The 27,657-nt window shown below is 40.5% G+C and overlaps 1 protein-coding gene across 1 annotated transcript; it reads left to right on the forward strand.

The window, feature by feature from the left end:
- The first annotated feature begins 2,113 nt into the window (after positions 1-2,113).
- gap43 (growth associated protein 43) lies at positions 2,114-14,943 on the forward strand. The gene is made up of 3 exons (XM_015402042.1): positions 2,114-2,393; positions 10,123-10,729; positions 14,452-14,943. Exons 1-3 carry the CDS (start codon positions 2,364-2,366, stop codon positions 14,529-14,531), a joined length of 717 nt encoding a protein of 238 aa, XP_015257528.1. The 5' UTR covers positions 2,114-2,363; the 3' UTR covers positions 14,532-14,943.
- Positions 14,944-27,657: the final 12,714 nt, after the last annotated feature.

Consider the following 27,657-nt stretch of genomic DNA (forward strand, 5'->3'; position numbering starts at 1 on the left):
TAGAATCTGTTGCTGTGGTTTCTCCTGGGGTCATCATGACCAGGTGAATATCTGTTTTATTTCCAAATGTTTCAATTGCTTCTTGTATGAATTAATCTTTTGATAGTGTTCTATCTACCTATTGGAATAAACTTTTCCTCAATTTCATTTTCATCTTAAAAAGCTTAATATGATTTTTCCTATAATTTATTTCTCCCAATTAATTCAGGTAGAACCACATTTCACTTTNTGGCTTTGGTCACAGTACCGCCACCTTCTGCTCTGGAGTGTAAACGCTTCGCCTATGAGAAAAAGGAGCAGCACATGAACCGAACGAAACACACGCGAACCGAACCGAGACAGTCAAACCGAACGGTTCGGACGGTTTTCAAAAACCGTTCCATCCCTAATATATATATAAAGTGTTCCAGTTTGTGGGGGATAACTGGTTCACACATGGGATGAAATCCATGAGTAAACTTTCACTTTTGGTTACTCCATCTTCTGCTGATGTGCTTTTGGTGTTGGTCAAGTTTAGCTGGAGTTTTGGAGCTAATGAGAGAAACATAAAAGGGGATAGAACCTGGGTGACAGTCATCTGTGTTTAATTTTGCTGTAATTTCTCCTGGGGTCATGATGACCAGGCGAATATCTGTTTTATTTCTAAATGTTTCCATTGCTTCTTGTTTGAATTAATGTTTTGATAGTGTTCTATCTACATATTGGAATAAATGTTTCCTCAATTTCATTTTCATCTTATAAAGCTTAATATGATTTTTCCTATAATTTATTTCTCCCAATTAATTCAGGTAGAACCACATTTCACTTTTCAAAGTAACAAAGCAGCTTTGAATAAAGGACCCTGAGCTGGCAGCTGTTCAGCATGAATGTGCATAACTATGCAGAGGCAAAAACTTGTCTCACCAGACTTGCTACAGACGGTGTAGCTCTGCCAAGTAATGGCGTTAGCTTTTGAATCCGTGACTGGAGTGACCACCGAGAGGTTGGAAGGCCCAGTGGTGCCAGTTAATGATTTTCTTTTCAGTAAACTGGAAATACCATCAGGTGTTTTTCTTCTCCTTTTATCCACCTGTTTTCTCATCCTCATTGTGTCTCTGTATCTTCTGCTGAAGCCTGCTGGTGTCGGAGCGGGGGTGGGGACAGTTCTGACACCACTGTGTGTCTCTGTGTTTGTGTGTCTGTGTGTGTTATGAAATACAAATGCAGAGTGTGGGTGTTTGCATGAGCCTGTAAGCTTCGCTCCATGCTAGTGGTTCAAATGGGAGAAAGTGGTTGGCCAGTGGCTGCTCATTAAACCAGACTGTGTGCAAAGGTGGACACAAGAGGAGGAGAAAGAGAGAGCGAGAGAGAAAAGCAGTTTGCATTGCCTGTCTGTCTGCCACACCCGGCCTTCTTGCTTCCTCCTCCTGCCATCATTCCTCCCTCTTCTTCCTTCTCTCCTTTTCCTCCTCTGCTCTTCTAGTGTGTTTCCATGAGAACAGAGAGCGCTGGGTATAGTGGGGGGTTGAAGCGTGAGGGAGGGTGGGTGGTTTTGGTGATGTGGGTGACGTGTCCTAAAAGCACAGAGCGTACATGTGTATATGTGTGTGCGGCTCTGCATGCATCAGCACTCATCACTGCTCTCTTTCATACATCTATGCCAGCGGGAGCTGATCCCTGGCTGTGCCAGGAAACATGCTTTTGGCATTTCCCTGAAGATTTGCGCTCTGCACCCACCAGGCTTATAATCTGACACACTGAGAGCCGTCTCAGTCTGAGAGGTAGGCAAGTGCCCCACCCATACCCCACTATGAAGCCAAAAAAAGAGACATCTCCTTGTCTACATGTGTGTGTGAAAGAGATGGGAAGTATTGCAAAGTAGAATTAAGCCGAATAAAATGAAACTGGAGAGGCGAAACCTGTCTGGAGGTGTCCACTCAGTTATCAAAGGGGGCTGCCTTTTTGGGTGGGGCCGCAGCTTTTAGCAGGAGCCAAGCTGAAAGGGAGGAGGAAGAGGAGGGTAAGAAGATGTAGAAAAGAGGAGAGCTGATCTGAAAGTGATGGTGGAGGAGGAGAGAGGCAAAGGGAGGGGCTTAAAGGGTGGGCTTGTAGGCATTGTCAGGCAGCGAGTAAGAGAGAGAAAAGAGTTGCACCCAGGCAGGCAGAGTGAAGAGCGTGTGTGTGCAAACTGGGATGAATAAATGCACTCGAAGGCTTAGCTGGTGATACAGCCAGAGAGAGAGGAAGCGAGAACCAGAGTGTGTGTGTGTGTGTGTGAGCAAGGACGTGAGAGAGAGAGAGGGTGAGAGAGAAGAAGTGAAAGAGAAGGATAGAAGGGAAGAAAGAAGCAGAGAAGAGAAAGGGAGGATTCTACAACTCCAACTATGCTGTGCTGCATAAGAAGAACCAAACCGGTAAAGTGCATCCCTTTGCTTTCTCCAGCATCCTTTTCCTGTCGCTAAATGATTCATCTCATCTCTGAACTTTTGTCACAGGCTGCCTTGCAGTCAGATTAGGAGGCTTTGGAGGTGGGGTGGAGGAGATTAGAGGGAAGCGTTGCACTGATTTGCTTTGACTCTGGGCCCGGCTTGTCTTTATAAAAAATCTATCTACAAAGCCCCGACACGCCTTGTTAATGTGATTATCCTGCATGAATGAATGTTGCCACAATGTCTCTCAGACCTCACACTGCTCCGGCAAGGAGCCACGAGGCTGGAACGTGGTCTTGGCCAGCTGGTTCTTATTGATTAAGCACTGGGAGAAAAAAAAAAAGTTCAACATAATTGAAAAGCAGTTTGTTAATAATCGAAAAAGCTGCAAAAAACTTTCTTAAACTCCAAATCCATCATCTTTTAATGACATTCCATATGATTTAAACTTACCTCCTGATATCTATCTATAGATGCTTTAAATCAGGGGTGTTGGAGGGTTTTGAAATTGGGTTACCTTGAGCAGTAGTTGGTGACAGAGGAAAGAAAATTTCCACAGCGAGGAAGAAAATGGGTGGGGTACGGATTGAGTTAGCCGGCACCATCATGTCAGTGGCCTCCTGGGAATACAATGGGAATAAATGAGTATAAATGGATTATCAGAGCCCTCCAGCTTTTTACAAGTGGATGGGGTGGTGTGAAGAGAGTGCTTGTTTAAAGGGTTTTTAAGGGTGCTTTATTAAACCAGATTCCATTCTTAGTGGTGGAGAATAAAGGGAAAAAAAGAGAAAGAGGTAGCATTCATTATGGTAATTTTCTAGGTGATCTCAGAGATGTTCATGCTGCTACCTCAGATGGATTGGGATTTTTATCAGACTCATAACATGCTGGATTTTGATGGCCCTTGATTGCTTCTTAAATGTCAGCTCACATGAGTCATATTAGCTCTGGCAAGGTCCGGAGGAGAGAGAGTGATAGAGCTGAGGCTGCTTAAAGCATGCATGAGGATGCACGGAGAGATGTAGGCAGGTTGGGAGCATGGCTGCTCCACGTGGAAGGGATCTGGGCTAAAGATGCAAGAGGAAATGCAAAAAGACAATTAAACAGGAAGACATGCTGGAAAGTAGGGTGAGGCAGGGATGCTGCAAATGTGATTAAAAACAGAGATTGAAGAGGAACGATAGCGATTGCTGCAGCTGGAAGGAGACGATAGGTGGAGCAGGTGAGCGATCGCAAAGGTGAGTAAGATCAAAGTGGGGGGAGGAAGCGTGAGGGAATAAAAAGCCGGCATGCTGCTGCACACTGCAGCCATGTGGGTGAGGCTGCACACCTCACTGCCGGGGAGGGATATCCTCCCAGGCACTAAGCACTTATCCTCCTCTTCCCGCCTCTAAGAGTAAATGAATCTAGAGACGTTCTGTGGTCGTCATGGATGGGCGAGCAAAGAGCATGGTTTTCTGCTTTTTAGCACAGCAGTACTGGACTCCAGTCTTTGTGGAGCCCTAAGTGCTGCTGCCACACATTTCCAGTGTAGAGGATGGGCTGTTAGCATCTACTTTAGAAGTCCCATGCTGTCCCAAATTCTGCCTGTATCCGTTTTAAAGCACACTTTTCCAGTCTGATTTTTGCATCCAGGTTCTTCCAAAACTGAAGTCTATAACCAGCTCCTTTTCACATGTGAAGCTGAAGTTATTGTTTCTCACCTTTGCTGCTTCTACTCAAACTCCATCTGTCAATCTTTTGCACAAATTTCCTATTTTATTTTGACACCTATCATTTTGTATTACACATCAAATTGAAAACCCTCTTCTATCGTTTAAAAAGAAGAATTCCTGCTTCCTTTTTGCTGTTTAAGCTCTCTAACTCCAAGCATGAGTCTAATGTCCCTGCACCCCCACCAACCAGCCCCCACCTCTCATGTCCAGCCCTCTTCCTCCTCCAGCATCTCTCTCCATCCTTATCCCCGACCCCCTATGAGATCACCGCTGATTGCAGAGCCTTTGTTCAGGCAGAGGGCTGGTGTAATTTAATTAAAGGCTGCTCCGGAGGATGTAATGAGGATAGCATATGATGTTAGTGGTTGATGCAAAGCATCCTTTCCTGGGTCAGGTGTGGAAATAAAGAAAAAAAAAAGATGAAGAAACGATACGTCCTCATGAATTCATCGTCAAGGGAGAGACAGACAGAGATGGTGAACGGGGGATTGTGGCAGCCACCACCTGAGCTGAGCCTCCCCCCCTCCTCCCTCTCTCTCCTCTTCTGCAGGAGACAGCCGGTTAAAAGGGTGTGGTTCTCCACTGTGCCCGTGTGTGCGCGCGAGACTAAGAGAGAGACGGAGAGGGAGCGTGAGTGGGTGGCAGTTTGCTCACCGAGAGGAAGAGTGAAAGACAAGAGAAAGAGGAAGAGATGCTCGGCAGTTGCAGACTGCAGCCTCTGCTCTTTGGTGTCTGGATGCTTCGCAGAGACGTGCAGATAGAGATTCACATCATGTGGAGGTTTTCAGAGAGAGACACTGCTATGAGGCTCAGATCACATGTGTAACAGAAGTTTAAGAAGTCAGTATGATCTGAATTATTTCCATTTTGCTTTTTTTTAATATCTACATCATGGGTTTTAAATTGCATGGATTTGCCGCAGTTATTCTGAACTCGGCTTTGTAAAAGTTATTTAACCTCTGCACCTGTTGGCTTTGAGACTGAATAGTTTCCCAATCATTGCTTCACAACAGGCAAAAATCACTCCTAATAACTTCCTAACTGTACTTGATGTAAGTCAGTCCAATATTCATGTAGAGAAAGTCATCTAGGTCTGTATAATCTTCCTATCATTCTGCCCTGTTGCTCTGTGGTTGTTCAGGCTCCATCATCCTCACCACTTTCTGCCCTGCCCCCTCCTCCCCTTCCTGAAACCAGTCCCTAATGGCATTCTTGGGGAGGCAGTGGGAAGGTGGCAAATTGTTAGAGTGTGTCCTTACTGGGGGTGGGTGGTGATGATGTGTAGTAGCTATGGATAAAGCCGGTAGTGCCATTGGCTGCTTGGGGCGTGGTTCTCCAGCAGACGGTGGCCAGCAAAGGACAGAGGCGTACTGCAGCCGCTGAGGAAGGCTCTGATAGACACATTCAGTTTTTTATTACCTTCACAGACCAGACAGAAGACAGGGGTTGGTCCTGTGTGGGCAGTCTGCAATTACTACTATAAAACTGCACATCAAGGCCTTTTAATTGCAATCTTAGCTGATGCTTTCTGCCTTCATACGTCAAACATTTCCCTTTTTCTAGGTTCTTACACTGTATCTATGACAACCAAAGTGAGCGTGCATGAGAGAGGAAGCTCTGTTAGTCCATTTGTATTAATTAATTTGATCAGCAGGACAATGCAAATATGTTGAAGATGGGAATGTCCGGGCTTTGTTTAATCTGTGGTGCGGCACCTGAGGGAAGTGTTGCTGTATTTATGAATGAAACCGACCGCTGCAAAGGGACAGAGCAGAAGAGTGCCCACAAGAGGATTCCTATGGGCCCAATTAACAACACTTTAAAAGCCTTGCAAAGGATTTGCAATGATTTTTCTGTTCAGACAAAATGGGATTTTCCGTACATTGCAGCCTGAAAATTGGAGCGGTAACCACCGCAAAGCTTATATATTCCATCGAATCTAGGATCCAACAGGAGAAGATGACAGCGCAGCAGCTTTGAAGGGTGTCCCACAGACAAAAGCTGTTGATTAAACCAATGATGTGAAGGTGATGTCGCTTCCCACCCTCATACATTGATATGAGATCACTCAGCAATATGCTGGTATCTTATTACATATCCACTCATCGTGAAAGTAAATGACATTGCCTCTGTTCCAGCAGTGATGTCATACCTCAGCTCAACCCTCTTTATATTCCCAAACACCCTCATCAATCGCTTCCTCTGCCTGCCTGACTCACTGAACACAGCCAGTAAGTAATTTGGTTTAGAGTTAAGTGCTCAGGTCAAGTTTTTTTGGCAATTGCAAGCTCTCATGAGATCAGGCCAATAAAAGCTAAACAAGTCTCCGGAGGCCTGAATATTACTAAGAGGAGAAGGCAGGGCGGTGAAGCTTTGTCTCCTTGCTGTCAATCCTAATGAAAGGAATCATTCTTAAGTTGCCATAACACTTTAAAGCGAGCCAGCAAATGTTTCATGTCCAGCGGGAGGATGCAAACAACATCTCACCATCCTCTGGAAGTACCTCATTGACCAGAATGTTGAATATCTCAATAACTAGGCAGTTATTTTCCTCTTGTCAGCATGAATTCATACTAGGGTTGTCACGATACTAAACTTTTCAACTCGATACCGATACTAAGGAAAATACTCGATACTATTTTCGATACCACGAGGATAAAAACAAAGACTCCAAAATTCTACAGAAATATTTTCATTAATAAATAAAATACAATAAATAAATACAATAAAGGTTGTATGCTGTGCACAATATTAAGCAAGCTTGATAAAAAACGTATAAAATTAAAATTAAGTGTTCCTTCCTTGGCTATGCTTTGCACACATAACAATGACGCTAGACAAACCGGTTAAGAAACAAAAATAATTCTCAGCAGCGGCACCTGTTACAAAAAAAAAAAAGTGTGAAACTGAAAAGTGCACAGAATTAATCAATCACACAGTGTTCTGAATGTGCATTGTCCTCAATTCTGCACTTTAGATGAATGACTGCTTAGGTGCCACTGGTGGTGGCACTGTATCGATACTTTTAAAAACAAGTATTGTATCCGGATACAACATTTTAGTATCGATACTTTTTTGAGTTTCGATACTTTTGACAACCCTAATTCATACTGGTTAATTCTGAAGGCTAAAGCTAACAGCTAGTCCTAGAGGTTTGGACCTTTCCCATCTTAAGTTTCAACACTGAAAAAAATAATGCAGCCATTTTTGGCATTTACTTAACAGTATTTAGTTACTTTAACTAGTGTTGCACCGATACCGATACCAGTGTCAGACAGGGCCCCAACACTACACTAAAATGGTGGCATTGGTATTGGCGAGTACCGACAAATAGGGCACCGATACCATTTTGAGAGCCAAAAGTTTCTTCAACTATTGTCACCCATTCCAAGAAGTTCTACTGGATGCACTTTGTATTAGCCTTTTTCACAAAGGTAGGCAGCAGCTAAACAAAGCCATGATGGCAATTATTTTACATCCAAGTAGTATGCAGTTCTTCATATCTGCAAACACACGTCAATTTCAAACAGATGGTATCAGTATGGGCTGATACTGCATAGCCAGGTATCGGTATCGGGGCCAAAGAATTGCATTTGCGCAACGCTAACTTTAACGCAATTGTTTTATGTGGTTTAAAAAAAACTGCTACTTTCTTAAACTTTTGTACTTTCTAAATAAAATGTATTGTAAAATATACTTTTAACTGGAAACTATTTGAAATATTTTCTAATTTATTTTTTGGTGCTGCTTTACATTTCTATCATTATTTTTTGTCTAACTGAAACTCTTGTCACAGGAAGATTATTGGTAGCGCACCACCTCTAGCTTCCATTTCCTGTGTAAATAATTACTGAATTCTTTGAGAGCAGCCACCTCATGCAAACTAATGAAGACTCTTTAAAGATTCATTTCTCAACTAAGTAGTATTTGTACAAATTTCTACGAATTCTGTTTTGGTCAAGGCCCCTCTGTGGTCAGCTCTTAGCCTCCGCTCTAAATCACTCTATTTGCAGAGCTGAGTTAGGATATTGATTCTTTTCTCAGCCGGGGCTTTTTTTCTTGTTTTAAAATTTCATCAGACCAAAAATAATTTAGGAGGCCTGGTTGGTGTGAAGCAGAGCGAGGCCTGAGGTAGGATTTATTATCTGGCCCAATGGGAGGAAGGGTGAAGGAGGTTCACTGCTGCACCGTATTGCCCTGACACACTGACCCTCAGGAGGAAGTGTTGGTTTAGGGGCCCCGGGGTCTGACAGTTAATCACGCCGCACTGCTGTGGGTCCCTGGGCAGACAGCTTTCCAATTAAAACCCTCCATCAGATACGGTGACACTAACGGTAGCAGTTGTGATGCCACAATTTTCACTCAGATATCTTCATCATCCTGCTGCCTGTTAACATCGACTACCAATTCTTACACATCCACACCTTTCCTCCTGCCACGCCCTTTAGCTGCATTGCAACCCCCTCCTATTCCAAAATGCTCTTTCTTAATTTATTATCTCCCATCACCCCAGTCCCCCGAGGGGTCAGATGCTGTCAGTCAGGGTGACATGCAGTATTTCGTAGCGCCAGCCATCAAGCAGGCCCGTGATGAGTTAGCACTCTGGTTGTCTAGGTAACCTTTGATGGCTGGGAGGGGTATGGCGGTGAATGCTGAGGAGATTCTCGTGCAGGAAGCTCGTTTAGACGGGAAGCAGCGAGCGTACACAGAGGATGGAGATTTTTTTTTTACAGTTTTCAGGGAATCATTAGCAGAAACTGCACTCAGCACAAATGGATGCTGTGGCGAGGATCTCCATTTGAGCTCAGTGTGTTTCAGCACCATTATAAAGAGACAATATCTGCCTCCGTCTACCCACCACAATAAATACTCTTAGCCGTTTGTCTTGCCTTAAGTCCCAGCGAGTCTATTTCATCATATGGAGACAATTAAGTCTCTATACACATTCACATATGATTCATCCTTATATTTACACATAAAAAAAAATCTTCTATTACTGTCACATGAAATTAAATTACAGACCTATTCTTCCTGATGCCATTTACTGGCTGCTGTGATGATTTCTCTTTCTTTTTTTTTTTTCTGCGATGATTTCGAGCAGGAAGAAGGAGCCGTCCCAAACCATTTTCCTGCTGCTTGTTTTCCCCTTCCCCTCTCTATCACTAAGCATAAATAAATGATTACAGCCTCTTTACTGCTGGACAGTTCTGCTACTTGATTATATTCATACACATTAATTTAACATGCGTGTTGCTTTCTGGGAATTGATTATCAACTTGTGAATATTTCACATTGATTTATGTCTCTATTCATTTTGAATGTGCTGATTTATTTTCTTTGTCACTTTCAGTACTCATCGTTCATGCTTTTTATTTGATTTGATTTCTTTTTATTAGATTTATATGAGTCATAACACAACCCCCTATTTGATGGACAGCTTTGGATCCTGTTGCCTAAGGTAAAATCATTCAATCCTGGTTAATGTTACACTCCGCTATCCTTCTCCTTACTCGTTTTCCTCATCTCATCGTATGCTTCCTGAACCTAAACATTTCCTGACAACTTTTCCAGCCTTCAGTTCCTTAGTCATGGTTTTAAATAAATCCTGTACAGTAGAGTGAAAACATCTTTAACCAGCTTGTTAGAGTGCTTATATTGAAATCAGCCTGACTTTCTCTTTAAGAGCATTTTTGTGAGGATTTTTGAAGATTTTAATTGAAAGTTGGAAGCTTTTTGCCATGTATCTAACAATAGTTAATGGAAAAAGCTACTACTTTGCACTAAAAAAGATTTTGTGTGTTGTAAAATGTTTGCATTTTATCAGAATTATACTAATAAAAGTCAGTACAGGATGGTTAAAGATGTTTTTTAGGAACTTTTTTCTGACTTCTCAGTCCATTACATTGCGTTTAAGTGTAATGAACAAAGCCAGAATATCCAAAAGTGGATTTTTAGTTCAGACCAGCTGCTAACATGGAATATTGTGTGTTGCCTCCCAGGTGGAGAAGAATGAGGATTCAGACCAGAAGATTGAACAGGATGGCACCCCGAACAAGCCCGAGGACAAGGCCCACAAGGCTGCCACCAAAATACAGGCGAGCTTCCGTGGACACATAACTCGGAAAAAGATGAAAGATGGAGAAGAAGAAGAGAAGGAAGGAGACAGTCCAGCTGCAGAAGAGGGAGTAGATGGTGAGGAGACAAAGAAAGTGGAGGGAGAAGATGCACCTACTAAGCAGGAGGAAAATGCAGGGGAGGAGGCCAAGAAGGAGGGGGATGAGACAAACCAGGCCAAAACCCCAGGAGCAGACAAGCCTGCTAACTCTCCTGCAGGCACAGCAACGTCTCCCGTGGCAGCTCCCACTGCTGCCTCTCCCACAGCCCCCTCTGAACCTCAGAAAGAAGAGCCGAAGGCCGAGGAGAAGCCCAAAGAGGTGGAGGCTCCGGCAGCAACAGCCAAGAGTCCCACCACAGCCACGGCTGAGGAGAAGAAAGAGGAGGAGAAGAGTGAAGAGAAGAAGGAGGAGGCCAGAAAAGCCGATGTGCCTGCTGCTGTCAGTCCGACAGCTGAAAAGGAGGAGCCTAACCAAACAAATGATAAAAAAGGTATGCAGATCCAAGCAGAGCTGTTTGGATGGGAAACTATTCAAGCCGTCTAATTGGAGACATTTCTGTGCATACGTTTGGGATGGGACTCAGTTCAGAGACAAATTAAACTTCTAGTCCCTTTCAACAATATAGAAGTAATTACCGGGTGTAAAAATCTAATAAAGAAGAATTGCTGGGCTTTCACATAGGCTGCTTGGCAGACACCTCAGCACATAAATGCTTGTTAAGTCTTTGGGATGCAAAGGTCTTTGGCAGGCCTCCACCATTTACTGTTTAACACAGAAATGCAGCTCAATATTTCTTTAGGCAGCCTCGTATCACAGCCCTCGCTGCATGGAAACTCCATTATAAAGCGATACGATCGCATCATGAATAATCAGGGTAATCAGTGTAGTGATTAGGAAGCAGAGATTGCTTGTTGTTTAAATTTGAGAACATTAAATCTATTCAATCAATAAGCTTTCATGAACATGTTACAGTTTTTATTTTCTTTTTAGAGTTTACAACAATAGTAAGTGAGGAAACCTAGATTTTTTTATAACTGGACCTGATCCACGAGGAGCTGAAAGTCATGCAGCTGCCTCCGTCAGCACGCTCTATACATGAACCGATATTTGTGGTCCAAGGACGCTCAGTCCGGGTCAGACAGGTGGGCAGTAGAGTGTGCTATGTGTGCAAAGTTGATAGGGGTGTGAAGTGGTGAAACGCACAGACACATCAACTGGAGAACTACAAAGAAACTAGGTCACCTGTCTCCCTGTTGTCATAGTTACCACCTCAATGGGGATAGCTAGCCCTGCGTGGAGAAGAGGAGCCATAACAGGTGCTCTGATTTAAATGAATGATTAATGATCCCTTACAGGTAACGGTCAGCACTGGGGAGTCATGGAGTAAACAAGTACTACCTCACCAAGAACTGCTAATTAAATTGCCAGAGCGAACAAAAACCTTCTGCACTCACGCTACTGATTTAGAGTTAATTAATAGCTATTACTAAATGGTTCTATTAGATATGGATCAATAATAAATACTGAAGAGCGCCACCAACTAAGATCTGACAGAGTCGTGTATTATGCAGGGTGTCGCACTAATTTAATTCAAAATGACTTTTGTAGCATCGCAGTGTTCTTTATTGAATCATTTATTATTCATTATTACTTGGAACATTGATAAAAGCCATTAGAATATTCTTAAATGAACTGCAAAAATGAAGTGGACAACAGTTCAGAACTAAAATATATTTACCTCAGACAGTAGCTTCATTATTACGATTTTTGGCTGAAACGATAATTGATATTTATTTAATAAAATTTTACCATGTTAGGGATCTGGATTCATTAATGCACCAGATATCATTAAATGCAAATGAGTTATTGCAGGTTTTATTTTAGTTTTTCTGTGTTTGCCTTCAATGACTTTTGATGTTGGTTAATGAGATACTGCATAGAAGTGATAATTGTTTTCTAACCAGCTGAGTGTGATTTATCTGTGCATGATTGTGAAAACAGGGAACAGTCAAAAGAAACAGAAAAAACTAATCCTTAATACAAACTTTGCACATTCTTTGGAAAGCATCACCTACAAAAAAGGAGCCATTTCAAACAGTCAGATGTCATCTGCATAGTGGGTTACATCAGTGTGCTCTCTGTATCAAAGCACTGTTGATGGCAGGTAGATATCCACCATGAAGGAAAGAAAAACAAATGGTCAGATTAGTTAAATTGAGATGCAACATGTGGGTTTATGTTCTTTCATATCCTAATGAATCCATTGAACATTGCTTGTTTTATTCAAACTAGTGTTGCACTGATACCAGTATCGGGCGGGACCCCGAAGCAGCACTAAAACGGTAGTGTCGGCGAGTACCGACAAATAGGGCACCAATACCATTTGAGAGCTAAAAGTTTATTCAACTATTGTCACCAATTCCAGGTAGGCAATAAAAAATTCTACTGGATTCGCTTTGTATTAGTCTTTTTCCTGCTTTACAAAGGTAGGCAGCAGCTTGACAAAACCATGATGGCAATTATTTTACATCCAAGTAGTATGCAGTTCTTCATATATACAAACACATCAATTTCAAACGGATGGTATCGGTATGAGCCAATACTGCACAGCCAGGTCTCGGTATCGGGGCCAAAAAAATGGCATCGGCGCAACACTAGTTCAAACATACCTTTGCATTCTTCATTAGTTCTCATTTGGTTCCAATTCTGCCGTGCATCATCTGGAATCAGTGCAGGAGCAGTGAAGACCTAACCTGACTCCGCCAGATGGATTTGCTCCGCATATCCGTCTGGAAACCTTCCGTTGAAGTAATTTTGGGAAGGGGCGAAAATACTGGTTAGCTGATTGGCCTATGTTGGTGATAGACGGGCCAAATAAACCAATCAGATCAACGAAGCATATGCCGTACTAACAGAGCAACGACGAAAACACAACCACAAGCCAGGCTACTCTTGCCCAAACCAGTCGGGAGAAGAGCAAAAAACATCTTTTCCTCTGAGAAAAGCCTCCAGAGCACTGTCTTGCTCTTCTTTCAGTGAAGAAATATTCCGATAAAACTTGCTCGATAGCCACGCTAACGCTAGTTTCATCGGCTGAAGCCGCCATGTTCTTTAGACTGAACTGTCGCGCTTCTCGTTGCGTCACACCTCAACCCGCCTCAAAGCCAACGCTGATTGGGCGTTCGTTTGGTGAACGGCTCCAAATCTTCTTTAACGGAAAGTAGCCAGGCTGATCTGCAAGTGAAACCTTGAAAGCTTGCGAGATCAGGGTGGTCTCACGAGGCTAGTGAAGACCATGACTGTTGGTTCAAGGAATTGCATGAAATTTTATTATCTTCGCACAATTTCAGCGACTGGATGATGACGTCCTTGAATCTGTCATGCTGGCTAAAAAGCTAATTGACTCTTACCTGGAAGATCAGCAATGACTCACACTGTCTTAGTCACACATTACAGCAGCCATATGATTGCCCCACTTTCCTTCACACACACACTCACACACACACTAGGCACTTCATCACCCCACTGCCATGATGTCATCTGCTTTTTATAATAAAAACGTATGAGATCATCTGGCTGTGATATCACTATACAAAGAGCACCTCACTAATAGGCTTTGTCTGGCACAACTGAAACTGGAGTAGATTTACTTATTAATACGGCCTTGGCTGGTAAGATTTTTTATTTTTTCACTGTTTTAGAAATGCTACTTCCAGAGGCAGAATTTGAAATAAAGCCTCGGAACAATGTCCACCTCTAGCCTAGAACCTATTTTAAAAATGCTTTTTTGATGCATCAAGGATTCCTTTTCAGCTGGAGACGCCTCTGTTTTGTTATTGTAGCACAATCCCCCTGCAGGCATCACACACAATCAGATGTGGCAGGCCAAGATGCTGCTGTTAGCATTGTCATGTCAGCTCGAGGGCTCCATGGGTCCGTTAGGAGCACTCTTATCCTTTATTATTTATTAACAACCCTTTGTAGGGGAAGGTTTTAAACGATGTAAGGCCAGAAATTCAGAAAAGGGACATTTTAAAGTCATAGTTGTTATTTGAAGCACTTTTTAGCCTCTAACAAGACTCATTTAGACGTTTTCTTTTAGTCCAATCTGATAAAATTTGTAAAAATGTTCAAATTTCTGCCTTATTTTCCTTCTCTATTCTTTGTCTTTGCTCTCCATCCAATCACTCTACTTCCTTCACTTCTACACAGATGCTGCAGAGGAGTCGAAAGCGGAGGAGAAAACCAACCCAGATGGGGCTGCGGAGCCATCCGAGTCCAAGGAAGACTAAAGGCAAAGCCTTAACCACTGGAAATCAGAATTAAGAGAAAATGTTGAGTAACACAAAAACAAAAATCTAAAAAGGTTGCTCTTTACCTTCCCAACGTCAAGGGCAGTCTGTTTCTATTTGTTTGTCATTTTTTGTGTGGCAATGATTTTCTCATGTTGGGGGAGTTTCCAGCTTGAAGTTTTCTGGCTCAAGCTAATATTGTGATGGTGATGATGATGTCTGTAATAATAACATGATTATTACCTTGATGATGATGGTGATGCAAAAGCGGGAAGCATCAGTGTCTTCACTTCCTAATGTGAGTGAAACATCACTGGATCGACAGCTTCTAACTGGACCGCTCACACATTTAAAAACGCATTGCCAATGCACCACCATTCGTTTGCATTGTCATGCACTTTTTTTAAAAACCACGTCGCTGAAACAAAACTCAGTTTTGCAAATGCATGCACAAAAACAGGCTAGTTTTAAAATGCAACTCCGGTTTTCAGCACTGCACACGTGTATTGAAAACACAACAAAAAGCCAGGTAAATATGCGAATGTATATCTAAATGTGTGAGATTTTCAGTTGGCCTGTTTTATTCAAAGTCCAAAAATTAGTCAATAGAATTACTACTCTTTCTATTCAGCTTGAGGAACTCAAGCTTGGTTTACATCACTTTTACAAACTCTGGTAAGTGACATTTATAGAACCTTCTGGACCTTTTAAATCCTATAATAAATAAAAAAAATAGCTATAGTATTGATGTGTTTGGCCCATATATATATATCTATATATATATATCTATATATATATATATATATATATAGATATATATATGCCAAGCAAGTGTGAGAACAGTAGCATGAACCATGGAACAAGTTGCATGATGGGAACTCTCCCTTCGAGAGGAACTTCTTCGCAGCCACAAAAACAAGAGGTGTGGCGGCTTCTTTTTGATGTCTTTGGTGTTGTTATGACAGTTTCTATGAATTGGAGAATTGCACTGATGTTACTGAAAAAAAGAGAAAAAAATCTGAAAAAGGAAAATCCAACATACGAAATTCTTTTCCTATGTTCCAGTGAGTACCATGTCCAGTTTCAACCTTATCTGAAAGTACAAACTTGTGAAAAAAAGAATGAAAAAAAAAATGAAATAAAAAATGGTTTCAATGTCTGTTTTCGAAATAAAGCAAATGTGCCAATTACCATCCTAATCTGTTGAGTTTTTTTTAAAAGCTGGGTTGCAGATGGGTAGAAACCATCAGTGTATTGTCCTCTCTTGATAATTGCTGCTAATTCTCTGAATCCTTTTAGGTTAAACACTGTAAGAACAATTCCTGCAATAATACTTTAACATTACTGTTCCAAAGAATTGTGAAGATTTTCAGTCATCCAGGTCATAGTCATTCCAAAAAACCACTGGACTTTGTTTTCCAGTGGGTTTTGGTTTTTCTCTAAGAGAAAAAACAACTTTAAACAGAGGGGTGGACTCAGGTTTCAGCTTTCAAAACCCTACAATGCAGCGATAGAGTTGATTCCTTCCCGCTATCCTGCAAGACTAAGACATCTCGCCTAGGCCAGCCAGGCCCTACTGACTCCTGTTTTCATTTGCATAGGCCAGTATCAGGTGTTGCAGCTTAACAAAGACCTCAATGACTCCCCATTACAAAGGGGTGGACCTGTTCTTCTGGTTCAGTTCACATGTTTTCTAAGCCAAAAAAGGCTTTGTTGGGCTACTCTATAAAGCTTGGAACTCAACGCTAATTCAGACATTTTGAATTAAAAAAAAAACATCTTTAAAACATCTTTAAACTTGTAAAATAAACTCCAGTGGTTTGTAACTTTTTTTGGAAATACTGTTCCAAGGATTTACAATAAATATATACCGTACATGTATACTCTTTAGGTCAGGCAGTCAGTTATGCAAACGTGGCTAATTTCAATGGACCTGATAGATGAGCAAGAAATTTTACACGTTTCGCTGAGCAAATCATCAGAATTGGGTATAAAATGTCCACTAGGCAGATGCTTCCAACATGATCACTGGTATCTACAGATTGTATGGAATATAGTTTAACAGGCAGTAGCAGGAAATAAATGCTGGCTTGGTAGCATTAAATCAAGAAAGGGTTTGAGGCAAACTTGCAGCAATACTCAACAACTAGGTAAACTGGGCAAGTCATCAGCCAATCCCTTGGATCAGATTCAGGTCTGGATGAAGGGTCACTAAATTCCTGAGCACTGTTGGCCTTCAGAAAGAAAATCCTGGAATCAGGTCAAAGTCTGACGTCTGTCTTCATGGGTTCTTTATGTTCTTTATCTGCTTTGGTGGGTTTTTCCCAGACTTCATCAACTTGTAGCCTGTTTCCTACCAAATGACCAGTTGAGATAACAGCAACCCTACAGACCAGACAGACAAGCCAGTATAAAGGGATGGATGGATAAGTCCCTGATGACGTTTGCATTGCTCCATCAGGAGAACTGTGGATCAAAAAAGTGAAAGATTTGTTTTATGATATTCTCTGCAAAGATCCGAATTTATGAAGAACAGAATTTCTGTAACTTTGGCAGAAAATGTGCTAAAATGTTCCTTGCAAAAGACATAATTAAAGAGTCTAGTGTTCTTTTATGTCTTCCAAGAAAAAAGATGAAGCTGCGTGTATTTTCATAACATTAAATGAGTTTTTTTCTTTTTGAGCAGCTTTTAAGGGTAAATGGGAGAAAATACATTTTGGAAAAAATATCTGTACAAATATGAGAAATGACAAAGATAATTACTTGTGAATAAAATAGGTGAAACATATTTCCTATTGGAATATACACTCAGAAATGACCTTATAAGACCATCTGTTCAGTTGCTTGTTGATGGAAATAACACGCAGAATTGTTTTTATGATTTTAAAGAAAATGTTTAATAATTTTTAGGAGAAAAACATAAATAGACCTAATTTTTTCTTAAAACGGTTTCTGGGTGTATCCATGTTTATATGGATGCATTAGCGACATTAGCAGTTTGCCGTGGTTGGTTATTTGGTCTCTTAAGCAACAGATAAACAGATACACAAGCAGCCGCACTTACAGACTGCTCTGCAGGCGAGATCTTGACATTTTTTGGATTCTGCCCTTATGCTGGAATAAAGTTAGGAGTGATAAAAGCAAGGTGGGCTAAAGTTAGTGACCTCCCACTAAGTAAGTTAGTCTAGGAAGAGAACCAAAATTGTGCAATGTCCAGAGTGCTCTCTTGTAAGGAGCAGCCATTGTGGACTTTTCCAATCTAAACAAAAAGCCCACATGGAAAGAAAACAAAACAAAACAGAAAACAAGCCACCCTCTCACTCTGGATTCTTCTCCAATTTTTTATCACACTCAACATGAAAAGGTCTAACATCTGGGCAAAAACAGATTTAAGTTTATTTGTATTCATATAGAAAATATACATACTTTATTATTATACTTGAAAATGAGACACAGTCAGACATAAGCCCCATTTACACTACCCTTGAAAAACCGATCCAGGCCGAGACCGGTCCGAGCTTGGATCGGTAACCAGGCCAAGCTCAGTTTTGACGACCGTTCACACGTCACACTTATCTCGGTTATCTCGACTCCTCGACTCCTCGCCTCCTAGTGACGATGTGCGGTATTACTGCTAGGATTGAAGGAGGGACTCAAGCAGCTGGTGGCGGTAATGCACCAAACGCTGTTTGTCAACCGCCGTAAAACCCAAGAAGAAGAAGACGAAGGAGGAGGGAATCAAGCAAATCAAAATGGCGGCGCCCGTCACATTCAGAAAGTTATGCTTGATTATTATTGCTGTACTTCCGTGTTTGCGGTGGGTCAGGCGAAGACGGCAACCTTGCGCGGATGTACTTGAGAAAGTCGGCTTTTGGGAAGCCGACTTTCTGGAATGGAGTGTGAATCGGCATGTTCAGCCAGTCGGCGATGACGCGTTCTGCTCATGCGCTCTTGTTATCAGAGAACCGAGCCAGGAAAAAACCGAGCCGAACCCACCTCGGGAACTGGTCTGCAGTTAGCGCGGTCCGGTTATGTCTATATCGGTTCAGTTCAGGTTGTTTCCGTTCACACACGACAAGTTATCTCAGTTACTGAGCTCGGACCGGTCTCGGCTCAGTTTTTTAAGGGTAGTGTAAACGGGGTATAAGTATAACTCAAACTTACAGAGGATGATCCTAAGGAGAAAATAACTTGCTGATGTCTGAGATCAGAGCAAGACAGACAACAGTTGCAGAATACTATTTCTGAAAACAGACCACCCACCTTCTGTCATCTTAGAACAGTTTCCAATTCGCCCAAACTCACTGAAACCAGGGCAGGTTCTACAGTCTAGTGTAAAAAACAACACAGGATGGAATCTCTGTCCCTTGATAACACTAATTCCAAATTTTGTTATTGTAATAGCCTAATTTAGGCCCAATTCCAATAGTTTCCTTACTTTCAACCACTATCTCTCACCCTAAAAAATGAAGCCACAACAGTTAGGGCTTTGCAATCTTACCTAGGAATTCGGACACCCCTTCCTGCATAGTTAATGTATTGGTATGCAGACTGTGTAAATACATATGCACACACATAAGATACATGCAAACATACACTGGAAAAACGATCAAGAAATAAGTACAAACATTTTTAAATTAAGTGTATTTACCCTTAATTTGACTATTTAAATGAGATAATCTGCCAAGGATTTAGTGTTTTTACTCTTAAAATAAGATATTTATATAAAATGCACTTGAAATAAGACAATGCAATTATTATCAAGGTAAATTGTCTTGTTCCATTGGCATAATGTCTCTTTTACCTCCTCAATTCAAGAACAAATGCACTTATTTTGAGAAAAAATGACTGATCTAGATTTGGATTTTTTCCAGTGTAAGAGAAGGGACAAAGCTTTAGAAAAGAACAAATAAATAAAAACAGCCATTGAACCTGACATTGTAAAAAGGAGATTAAATTAAGCTTTTGTAACTATCCTTTTCCTTTATAAGGTGTGAATAGTCTTTAAAAATGATTATGAAACCCAGCTGACTATTTCTAGAGTGATAAGTGGGTTAATCCCAAAACCATAGGACAGAATTACACAGTGCTATGCCCTTTTATTGCTGCTAAAGGATGAAGTAGGGAGGGCTTTTTAATAAGTCCTAGAAGGACAGTTTTGACCATCGACCAGCTGATGTCTTCTCTCCCATGCTCCGGGGTTGTTTGCCCGGCAAGCTGGCTGATCCACTGCGGTACTCCTTACATCTCCAGCAGTTAGTCTATAGGCTAGCTCTGACTAGCTGCAGCCTGGCAGGCTTATCCGATCTTCCGACTGTCTATAGCTATCCCCAGTCAGCTTTAGCCTCTTTCCGCTGTAGTGTCTCCCCACCATCTCCTCCCTGGCTGTAGCCCCAGCCTCATCGTTCAAACAGGAGCTCCAGGTTCACCAAACCTCTGTTGTCCGGGAGAATCAAGTGAACCAAAAACACAGATGCCAATGGTTTGTTTGGCTTTAAAAAGTCAAACCCGTCTTTAAACCATCTTTCTTCCTTGGTCAGAATATGGATGTTGGTGTAGGTGAACAGCGGAGTCCTACCCTGAGCAGTTGGCCCTCCTGTGTTTAGCCATGCCCCTGTGTTGCGGTTGCTTGGTCTCACCAATTCATTACACTGAACGGAATAAACCAAGTTGTCGGTCTTATTTCTGGCTGTCTTGTCTTTGGGGTAAACCAGTTTTTGTCTTAGGGTGTTGCCGGGTTCGAAGTGCACAGGAATCCGGTTCTGGTTGAAAATCCTCCTGAGTTTTTCAGAGACTATAGCAGCATATGGAATGACAATGTTTCTTCTTTTGCTTTCTTCCCTCTCAGCAAGCCTCTTCATGTGGGTTTTAAAACAAAGCCTGGATCATCTGGGATAACCACATTTCTTTAAGGATGTCCAGATATGTCCCTGTTCTCTCACCTTCCCCCTGTTTGTGGTGGGAACAGTTTCTGCTCATGTCTGAAGGGCTCTGATGATGCCTAATTTGTGTTTGGTGTTGTGGTTCGTGGTGTGAGCCAAAACGGAAGTACTGGTGTTTGTTTTTTTCCTGTAGACTTCTATGTTGATTGTCCGTCTTCCATGATGTGAACTGTGCTGCTCAGGAAGGCAAAGCTTTCATCTTTCACATCTCCCCAAGTGAACTTGATGTTTCTGTCCACTGCGTTGATGTGGTCTGTGAACGTGTTGATATCCTTGGTCTTTATATTGAGCCATGTGTCATCCACTTATCCAGTGTAGTCCTGTTTCTCTGACCGTGACTGGCTGGATGTGCTCTCTTCATCCTCTGACGTGGGAGCTGGCTGGCCGCTCACACTGAGCATGGTTCTGCTGGAGGTTTCTTCCTGTTAAAAGGGAGTTTTTCCTCTCCACTGTCGCTACAAGCATGCTTAGTGTGAGGGATTGTATTTGACTCAATGCAATCAATTGGTTTTCCTTAGAAAACTTTGAATCAATTTGACTGTATGATCTGGTTGAACTGTAAAGTGCCCTGAGATGACTTGTGTTGTGAATTTGGCGCTATATAAATAAACTGAATTGAAATTGAATTGAAACAGTGACTGGGTTTTGTTCCAATGTACGAGTGTAGAGCTCTGATTTCCACTTTTTCCATGTATAAGTTTGTCACTATGGGAGACACAGGAGAGCCCATCGTGCATCAATGCTTATTGAGAGCTTGGTTAAAATAGAAGTACAGGTATGTGGTGGTGAGGCACAAGTCCAAAAGAGAACAGATGTGGTCAGGTTGGTCCTATCTGGTAGAGTATAGTCTTCAAGTAAGCACATTCTTACTTTGGAGACTTCTTTGGTGGGGATGCAAGTAAAAAGAGATGTGACATCACAGGAGACCATGGTCTCATCTATGTCCAATATCAGGTTCTTTTATCCTGTTGTGCAGGATAAAGGACCTGCAGTTCTGCCAGTAAGCAATCGCATGTGGTGTTTTGCAAACCAAAGGAGCGAGGATGGAAGCAAGATGTTTGGCAATGTTGAGACAGAGTTAATGCTGCTGATGATGATGGGCCTGAGTGGAGCTTCTATGGACAAGTTCATATGTTTTGATGGCAGATTCACATAATGGATGTGAAACTGATCTGCAGAGGCTGTCATCAGAAACCAAAACTCTGAGGAAGCTTGGCGCCAAATGAAGCATCCAGTGTGTGAATACTATATTACACTGATAAAACTTTGTGTTGTTTTATTTTTTTAAAATATTTATTTAAATACATTTTGGTGTAGGATATTAGATTTGTAAGTGCTTATTATTAAAAGAACAACACTTGGATCGGGGCCAAAAACCCTGATTAGGTCATTTCTGATATGGACAAAAAGTTTAATAATGATGTTCTAAAATTAAACTTTGAAGATGTTTTCTGCTTTTGATTTTTAACATATTGATGCTTGGACTTAGACAACTTTTATTGTCATTTTCTATACATAGAGTGTATACAAAACTAAATTTAATTTTGTACAGCTTTTTATGACATTTTCATTTAAAGTGCAGCAGTGATCAAATGTGTGGGAGAAAAAATATGGTGCAAAATAATGCATTGATATGGAAGTGCAATGCAATGACTTTAATCAACGTGATCAGATAATTACATATTAGCAAAGTGTTGTGATAGTTATGACTGCTTTGTCTGAGTAACAAAGTCTGCCATTTTTAAGGGGCTGGGAAAACTGAGCGTATGCATGAATATTCCAGATGTGCCTCCGGAGTAACAAAAGAGCTTCCAGTAAGTTTATATCTGGAAATGCCATTCTCTGTGCCACAAAGACTGAGTGACCTTTACACTAATGAAGCTCACTTGCTGAATGAGCTTTCCAGAGAAGAATATCCTTCCTTTGAAAAAATTGTAAAGCTTACAGAGTCACAATCAGGATCGCAACAACTTTCTGTTTTACCTCCTTAATTTCATTCCGAGTGTCTACACTGCCAGAAATAATCATTTCACTCATTCTTTAACTTTTTTAGTCAAATAAATGAGGATAAACATCCTCTAATCATGAGACTCGGAAGGCAATGCTGCAACAACTCAATTCAATTCAGTTTATTTATATAGCGCCAAATTCACAACACATGTCATTTCAAGGCACTTTACAGTTCAACCAGATCATACAGTCAAATTGATTCAAAGTTTTCTATCTAAGGAAAACCAGTTGATTGCATCGACTCATTGACTCGAATGCAATCCCTCACACCAATCATGTTTGTAGCGACAGTGGAGAGGAAAAACTCCCTTTTAACAGGAAGAAACCTCCAGCAGAACCAGGCTCAGTGTGAGCGGCCATCTGCTGCAAAAGCGGCCCCGTCCAGGAAACACACAGCCAGGCAGACGAGCTCCGAGCCAGCTCCAATGTCAGAGGATGGAGAGAGCACATCCAGCCAGTCACAGTCAGAGAAACAGGACTACACTGGAAAACAGGCCGATCTCCAGCATCTATAAACAAGGGTGTTGATGGAAGCAGCACAGCTGATGTTTCTCTCCAAGATGGCGTCACAGCCAAACAGGAGCCAATACAGAAGTACAGAGATAGCCTCTGTTCAACTTTTTGATACAGTTCATTGTCTATACTTCTTCTTTCCTGCTCATAGACAAATGGGTCCATTTCACATATCCAGTGCTCACCTTCTGCTGATTTGTCCATCAGAGGACCAACATAGAGACAGAGGAGATAAAAAAAATAGTTGAAATTTCAATAACTATGGGCAGAGAAGTGTTTCCTATTAACCTATTCAGAAATGCCAACCTCAGTAGCTTGAGAGACCTTTTAGATTTAAAAAAATCCCTGCATAAATTATGTATATATATATATATACTTTTAAATTTTACAATTAGTATTCAAAGCTTAAATATAAAAATAATATACAAAATTTCATTCCAGTGAAAGGAATACATAATTTGCGATGTAAATGGAACCTTAAGTCTGTAGCTGTGAGAGCAACAAGAAAATAATTTGTTTTTCAGAAGGTGGAATTAAATTTGGGAAATACTTTTTCAGTAGAGTTAAAATAATTTTTAAATATGAAATGGTTCAAAACAAAATAAAAAAAGGAATGATTATATTAAATTATGAGAGCCATAAACCAACATTTATTTGTATAAAGATATATTGTTCCGCATGTCAGTTTTTGTAAAATTATGTCGTGACTGATGCTGAACCAAAAAAATGGGTTGGACAAAATAAGTATAAACTTCAACTCACTCCTTTTCTAATATATGCTTTAAATATGATCAAAATATGCGTTAATGTATACATTTATGGTATTGTTTTCATGCAGTTTCTGGAAAAAAGACTGCCTGCTCCAGATTATGATTTTTAGGCTTGTTCAAACTAAATAAACAAACCTATGATGGAAAGAAACCTAAATGAACTGGGAAAGAAAATCTGCTCATAAAGAACAATACCTACTAGGAGATGAACCAAAGTTCTCCACAGTACAGCCTCTTATTTATCTGTATCAGTTAAAGCTCTATTTCTTTAAATTATGGTCTGCTACGACACCTAGAGGTTTAGGAAGTTACTGCAGGTCTTCCATTGCAGCAAAATGCTCAGTATCTACATTAGTGTGGTGTTTTTACATACCTGATTTACCAGCTTCAACAGACTTTAGTTGGATTTCTTAGAAGATGTATGTTCAAAAATGTCCTCCAGAAAGATGGTAACAATACATAGATTATTTTATTTGCATGTTACATGATGGTTAACACATCGGTCCCGTTGGGAAGCTGTGTTTAGTCCGAGTTTCCAAAACAAAGAGGAAAAAAGAGCCCCAACATTTCAAGTCACATTCAAATACAGAACACTGACTTCAAACAACTTTATTTTGTTAACATTTTCTCATACAATTTACCTTTAATACATATTTTTTTTTATATAAATGGACTGGAAATACCTTATGCAATATCAAAATAAAGCAAAAACAAACAAAAAAAAAAAAAATCCCCCAAAGCATTTCCACATTAGAGTCCACGACTGAAAGTGAATTTCCCATGAACGAGGGAGGGGAAATACAAACTGTTTACATTTTTAAAAGGTGGAGCTGTTTGGATGAGATTTTTAAGGAGGTGGTGACTTCACATCATTCTAATGTAGAAACATAATTTTATATACAAAAAAAGGGGAAAAAAAGCAAAGAAAGACCTTAAAATTAAAGAACAGAGGGTTACCACAGTAACCATCACTTAACTGCCTGATGAACTCTTTATATATCTGGTTTATAACGTCAATCAGGGTCATTCGTCATTAAAACGACCATTTATGAGAGACAGCTTACTTCAGTGAAGCGATGTTAAGAACTAAAATCTGTGCCTCTAGCTTTTAGCAGATATCTGTCCGCAGGGTTTGCGCTCTGCTTTATAGATAAGACAGAGCTTCATGGCTTTTACGTGTGTAATCTGAGTATTTACAGCAGGTTAACCATATCCAATAACATTTCTTTTATGATGTTAGGTTACAACTACAAACTTCAACATCATTTTCTGGGATTGTGTGTTCTACACCAACACAAATCAGAGAACATCTGTGAAGTGGAAAGAAAAAGGAACAGTTATGGCTTTTAAGACTTCTAATCATCTATTATTGCTAACAATAGTCTACTGTATGTCATTTTATCTTAGTATGAGTACAGCTGTTCAACAAAGCAGTATATCTCAGGATTCAGGCATTTTTTAAGTGCTATTAAAACTACCATCCAAAAAGAAAATGAAGGCACAACTGCAAGCATACTAAGATGTGGCTGTCCAGCTAAACAGACACTCTGGACAGAGAAAGCTTTAATCAGATAGGGAGCCATAAGACCAAAAGTTACTCTGAAGGAACTGCAAAAATGCACTTTTTCCCTTTCACACATAAATGAATCCCTACTTGAAAATCCCAACAAAATATATTGAATTTTGTGGCTGCAATATTAAAAAATGTGGAAAAAGCTCAAGGTTTTAACCTGCATGGATCTGCTTGGACTCCCAAACTGCTGAGCTTTTGCCCATAATATACGGAATGGTACAAATGTAGTCTATGGATAAACCTAATATGCATTAATCAGTGTTTCCTTAAATGTTTTGCTTTTAAGCAGAGATTATGCTATCCAATGCTGAAATGAGGGCTAGAAATTCTCCAAAGAATCACGGTCTAATGAATTTACATGATGGCAGAAACATGGACGTAAAAATAGGAATACAAATTTCTACTTTTGATCATCTTCTTCAGGTCAGTTTTATATTTTTAAAGGGAGGGAGGGAGTGAAAAAGCAAGAAGAATGGAAAACCAGCAAATAATGAGAAAAGGGAATGATGCTGTGCATTAAGTATGTGCTGCAAGATAACAAACCCGGGTTGTAAAAAAAAAATAATTGAAAACAATGTATAAGAGAGTGAAATTAAATTAAGTTCTCTTCCTTCCATAGAGTCAGAAATGTGATATTGGATTTGGTGTGACCAAAAACAGTAGTTCAAGTAAGAATTCCCCAGGTTTTAGGTTCAACATCACTACGACAGACAGCTGCACTGCAGAGGCAATCACCATGGAAACGCTTCCCCAATCTTTAGATAAATGGCCATAAAAGGACATTAGTTTAATGTTAGCTTTATGATAACTCAGAATGTGAAGTTCTGAGCAGAGCAAAGGAATCCACAGTCTATAAGCTTCACAGCAGGTCAGATAAATGGAAAAAAGGCAGCTAATGGTGCATCAGGTTCACTGTGCATCAGCTGCGCCCCTGAACTGCACTCTGAGAGAGCATTCTATGATTTAAGAAAAGACTCGTTGAATTGATCTACTCATTTGTTCCTGCAGAAATGAATCCACTGATCGCTTCGGCGAAGGCCTTGGTGATTTGTTGCAGTTACATGTGTTACTTTTCATAACATGGCCTTCAGCTCAGTAGCCTTGTCGACTATTGAGAGAGGAGTTCAGTTCAGTATCCTTTACCGTTCCGCTTAATTCCAGGCATGTGAACAAACTCTGCAAGCAAACCATAATACTGCATTCTTAAAAAAAAAAAAAGGTAATCTCAAGGATAGGAGCAACAAAAACGACGGCACAAAACATTCGGATTTTAATGCATTAATTTTCCTCCTGATTTTCCCGTCCAGTTGGCTTCTATTGAAACAACTGAATATGATGCTGCCCTATTCAGTAATATCAAACGCCTCTTTTCATAGAATGACAGCACCACCACTAAAGATGTGTAGAAAGCCTTAAAAACAAATCCATATTTTATTCAAGGACAATTTAATCTCTTGTATATTTAGAAAAATCCAGACACTGAGTAAATTTAATCAGTACGGTACAATAATAACTTCAAATGAATGGTGCACTTATCGGCAGTCCAAACAGTTCCTGTAAACATTTCTAAGATGTATATTTTAATATCAGTTTTAATCAAAATTTCAAGAAATGTCTAAATTGTAATTTTTGGTTTTACAGTACTTTGAAGGTGTAAAAATTACACTTCTAACGGTTAAATTTTTGTTATGAGAGCCCAGAAAACGCGGTTGGAGTTTTTGAAAGTCTGACGAAGCAGTTCCCCCCCTCCCCTACTTTTTGCTGCACACTGCTAGTCAGCTGTGTGTGCGTAAACTTTTCCCATGGATAAAGAACACAAACCTCTTAGTATATAGCCTTTACTTAGCAACAATTTAGTTTGTGATGTGAAAAATGTCCAACGCTTTCAACAGGTTGTTCAATTCCAAAAATAATTGTTTTTATGTTCTAAAATTCATGTTAGATTCATTAGATAAGTTAAGATTCTTACATTTTTGCTGAACTCTGCTGGACTTGTAGCTCCCAGCTATCTGTTCAATTAGAACCTGGAAAGTCCTGGAAAATTTAGGTTTGAACAAAGGATTAGAAAAATGCACCTCTTGCTCAGTGTTAAGTATGGTGGAGAATGTGTGATGCTTGGGGACACAAGTTCACTTCCATAGATCCGTCTCTCTGATTAAACTAATCCACTACAAACAAGGGCTCTACAAAGATGCACCAACAAGTGCACCGTCAAGCTAAGAAGTGTTTTATAATATAGTATTCTTTCCACACTGAATAAATATACTCAATTATGATTCATTTTTAATGTTAGAGATACGGTGGCCCTGAAGTGCAAA

The sequence above is a fragment of the Cyprinodon variegatus genome, unplaced genomic scaffold, assembly GCF_000732505.1.
Source record: "Cyprinodon variegatus isolate N-32 unplaced genomic scaffold, C_variegatus-1.0 Scaffold33, whole genome shotgun sequence".
Taxonomy (NCBI): Eukaryota; Metazoa; Chordata; class Actinopteri; order Cyprinodontiformes; family Cyprinodontidae; genus Cyprinodon; species Cyprinodon variegatus.

Excerpts from the sequence above, each read along its gene's own strand:
- gap43 (XM_015402042.1), top strand. The coding sequence starts at position 2,364 with ATGCTGTGCTGCATAAGAAGAACCAAACCG. Across the intron at positions 2,394-10,122 it reads GCATAAGAAGAACCAAACCG|GTGGAGAAGAATGAGGATTC; the intron begins GTAAAGTGCATC and ends GTTGCCTCCCAG. Across the intron at positions 10,730-14,451 it reads CCAAACAAATGATAAAAAAG|ATGCTGCAGAGGAGTCGAAA; the intron begins GTATGCAGATCC and ends ACTTCTACACAG.